General features: G+C 38.1%; 1 protein-coding gene across 1 annotated transcript; it reads left to right on the top strand.

Moving 5' to 3' along the window:
- The first annotated feature begins 3,089 nt into the window (after positions 1–3,089).
- On the top strand, positions 3,090–3,851 carry LOC149209873 (uncharacterized). Its single transcript, XM_089398783.1, has one exon. It carries the CDS (start codon positions 3,090–3,092, stop codon positions 3,849–3,851), a length of 762 nt encoding a protein of 253 aa, XP_089254909.1.
- Positions 3,852–4,115: the final 264 nt, after the last annotated feature.

Below are 4,115 nucleotides of genomic sequence, written 5' to 3' on the forward strand. Positions count from 1 at the left end.
GGATTTCATCTTTGAGAAATATGTAGTTGTAGATGGACATAACAACATAGACAAAGCAAAGAAATTCATTGAGAAAATTCAGTTAATTCACCAAACAATTCAAGAACAACTAGAAAGGGGTCAAGGCAAGTTTAAGACAAGGCATGATAAGCATTGTGTGGATCATCAGTTTCAAGTAGGTGATGAATTTTAGCTTTACATTAGCAAGGAAAGGGTTCAAGGTGAAGGTAAAAAGCTGAAACCAATCCGTTATGGTCCATTTAAACTTCCGGAAAAGATTGGTAATAATGCTTTCAAGCTTGATTTGCCTTCATATATGAAAATTTATTCCATTGTTAATGTTGAAAATTTGAGATTGTATGAGCCTCCTTTGATTGAAGATTAAGGAGAAAGTGTACAGATTCCATCAATTGAAGATTTTTCTCTGGAATTTCTTGATGAACTTCAGCAAGACACCATACTTGACAGAAGAACAAGGTCATCAAAGAGGGATAATTTTGATTATCTTCAAGTGGGTCTCAAAGGTACAAATCCATCAAAGGCCAAATGGATTAAAGAGGGGAAGGTGAGGGAATAATACCCTCATCTATTCAATAACTGAATATAATCTTTTGGGGTCCAAAAGGCTTCCAGTGGGGAGGAGTGATAAGGTGCTCAAGTTTATGCTCAAAAATCAAAGTGTCACAACATTGTTAAACTTAGCTTCAGATCGAAGAGCTCGTCATTATGAATCCAACGGTGCGAATGACACTCAAATCCGGACTCGCATGCAGAAGTTAGAGCAAGTTAAAGTTCAAGTTTGACTTGTCTACATGGCAGGATTAGATGACATGGCAAAGCCCTTCAGCGAATGAGGAGGCGCCAAGTGGAAGGTTGCCATTGGCCCCTGCATATCGCAAATCACATTCGCAGGCAGAAGGTGTTTGAAATCGGCCTCGACATAGATAGCTTGCGATGCGATCTAATCGCAATCGTATATCGCAGTTGGATAAGAATCAACCCCTGACGAAGCTCGGTTGCGATGCGATTTATCGCATATCGCAATTGCAAAAAAGGGTTGTGTTTTCAATGGTTCTGGCAGTAATCACCGAATTGAGATTTTCGATGGACTGCCCGAATGCGATATTTTATATATTCCAGTTAATACTCCCATCAGGTCCACGATATCGCTATCACAACATCGTCGTCGTGTTAACAAGACCTTCAACCTGCCAAACTTCGCCGATTGCGATTCGTGATACAACCAATAGGTTATGGCCCGTGATGCAATGAAATATTCATCTGGGTAACGGATTTTGGAGCAAAAATGGGAGTTCCTGCCGGTTTTGAAGCAATTTGTGGAAAACATAGTGGGAGAACTAGGAAAAGTCATAACTTCTTCAGTTCTTATCCAAATTGGATGCAAAAAGAGGCTAGATAGCCATTTTTTAGTATTCTGAACTCATGGAGACAAGTTTCAAGGACATTTGAGCATTGTAAACACACTTTTGTTAATAGAGAGGCCCAAGCATTGGAAGATGGACCAAGGAGATGTAGCCCAGGAGGGGTGAAATCCTCATCAAATCTCTGTGTTGTGTGTTGTATTTTGATGTCCTTTGCTGTTATTTTGTTGCTATTTAGCATATGTTTTATGTTAAATTGTTTATAACATTTACATAAGAAACTCTTATGGGAATTAGTTAATTAAGAAAAAACAGTGAATCCTTAAGAACTTGATAAGCAAATGATAAGCATATTAGGTTTTATTCTGAATGGGGAATTGGAACAACATTAATAATCTACTCCATTTCAAATCAATTGCCTTGCAACCAATCCATATTACCTTTATTATTCCAGCGTGTAGATCTGGGATAAAACCGAACTGTCACGACCTCCACAAAGTCGCAACCTTGGGCTCCAATCGAAAAAAATACAGTTGAAATGCTGCATGCAAAGGAAATATGTGGCCCCAACCATGGTTTTGTTCACGTCGAGGCCCAAATACCTCGTGTCTTGGAACCCCATTGACCCCAACATCAAAACTTATGTCCATTGCGGTACCATGACTAACACATGAGGAAAACGAAAACCTAGCCATCGCTCCAGCCACTTTATAATAATGATTGTTATTGCAGTCTTTACACAACGCAATGCCATATGGATGATTATCTCATATTTTTCTGCCAAAATATTTAGATGTAGTTGCAATATTCATGCCATAGTTTTTAATACTTTTAAATTTTCTATTGTTAAATTTCATAGGAAACCACCAAAAATTAAATCCTTGAAAATAGTTGATACTCAAATAACATATATACCATCAATTACTACTCACCATAATTAAAGCAAGTATTTGCATAAAAAAATGGATAGGAACAAGATGTAAATAAATACATTTACCAGAAGTTGTTATTGCCCACCATATTTTATGTTGCAATGTCTTATCATGTCCTATCTTGTAAATGTTTTGACTCAGTCAAATTACATAAAAATGAAGAAAAAAATTAAATCAAATGATAAATGTAAATATAAGTCTTCCAAATTAATCACATTGATAGGATTTGGTCGACGTTTCAAACCAACTAATGTGGTTCATCCTCAGGACAAGGTGAGAAATCAATCAATCTAAAGGAATAAATAGCATGGATGCATCATTGTCGAGGGTAAGCCCTTGAGATCTAGCCGTTGGTGAATTAGTTAAAAATATTATTTAATAAATAGTGTTATGTAGATATTATTATTAATTTATATAATATTGTTAGTTATTGGTTTGACTTGTTCTCATATAGTTAATTGATATCATTAATCGCATCACTGACAAAGACACAACCAAATTAGTTGGCCTCTGCCTCACCTCGACTTTCTTCAATTTCCAAGGTAAGTTCTATGAGCAAACATGTGGTGTTGCGATTGATTCCCCTCTTTCCCCTATGGTCGCTAACTTATTTATGGACAATTTTGAGACCAAAGCCTTAGCCATAGCTCAATTTCGCCCTAAAAAATGGAAGAGGTTTGTTGATGATACTTGTGTCATTTGGCCTCATGGTCGTGAGAAGCTGAATATGTTTCTTGCTCACCTTAATTCTCTATCGGACTCCATCAAGTTCACTATGGAAGTTGAAGTGGATGGATGTCTTCCCTTTCTTGACATTCACCTGTCAAGGATGGATGATGGTTCCGTTTGTCACCAAGTTTTCCGAAAAAAGACTCACATGGAACAATATCTCCATGCCAATTCTCATCATTTCCTGGCTAAGAAATTTGGGGTTCTCAGCACTCTTGCTACCCGTGCTCTAAGAATCTTTGATGATGGCCACCTTGAGCAAGAGAAATCTCATCTTCTCGAAGTTTTTAAAAATAATGGGTATAGCATATCTCTAAGCCTCAAGGCCTTTCAAAAGGCATGCAAAGCACCAAGAGTTAAACCTGCTCGTTCTGATCCTATCTCCAAGGTTCATCTACCGTATATCCAAGGAACCACGGATAGGATTGCCCATATCCTTAGAAAGAGTAATATCTCCTCGTCGTTCAAGCCTCTCAACACCATTAAAAATTCTCTTAGGTCAGTAAAAGACCCAATTGACCCTAAGGACACGAAAGGGGTCTACCTTGTTCCCTACTCCTGCGGTATTCCCTACATTGGAGAAACAGGTAGGTCTATTAAACGAAGAATCAGTGAACATGCTGCTGATATTAGACACAATCGATCTTGCACATCAGCCCTAGCCGAACATGCAGAGAAATCTAAACACCATGTCTGCATCGAAGATTCCAGGGTCATTGCTAGGGTTGATCATTTCCACCACAGGAAACTTAGGAAAGCGATTGAGATCGAGAGGCATGCCAAAAATCTGAATAAAGATGATGGTTGAAAACTGAGCAAGAGCTGGATTCTGGCTCTCTCTTCTTGATTCTTTCTCCTTTCCATTTTGGTTCTTGTTTCAACTAGATCCATCATCTTCCCCCTTTGCTCCATTTTCATTCGCTTTTATTAGTAATTTTTAGTTTTAAAATCCCGACCCCCTTTCCCCCTCCCCACTTTCTTTTTTTAGCTTTCTCGCTTCTCTGAGCCTTTAGTTTTCTCGCTTTTCTGAACCTTTGGGATCTAGAACATTTTTATTTTGGATCCTTCTCTC

The sequence above is a fragment of the Pinus tabuliformis genome, chromosome 1_2, assembly GCF_031772625.1.
Source record: "Pinus tabuliformis cultivar Carrire ecotype Pingquan chromosome 1_2, CPIR1, whole genome shotgun sequence".
Lineage (NCBI taxonomy): Eukaryota > Viridiplantae > Streptophyta > Pinopsida > Pinales > Pinaceae > Pinus > Pinus tabuliformis.

Coding starts and splice junctions, on each gene's coding strand:
- LOC149209873 (XM_089398783.1), top strand. CDS start 3,090: ATGGAAGTTGAAGTGGATGGATGTCTTCCCTTTCTTGACATTCACCTG.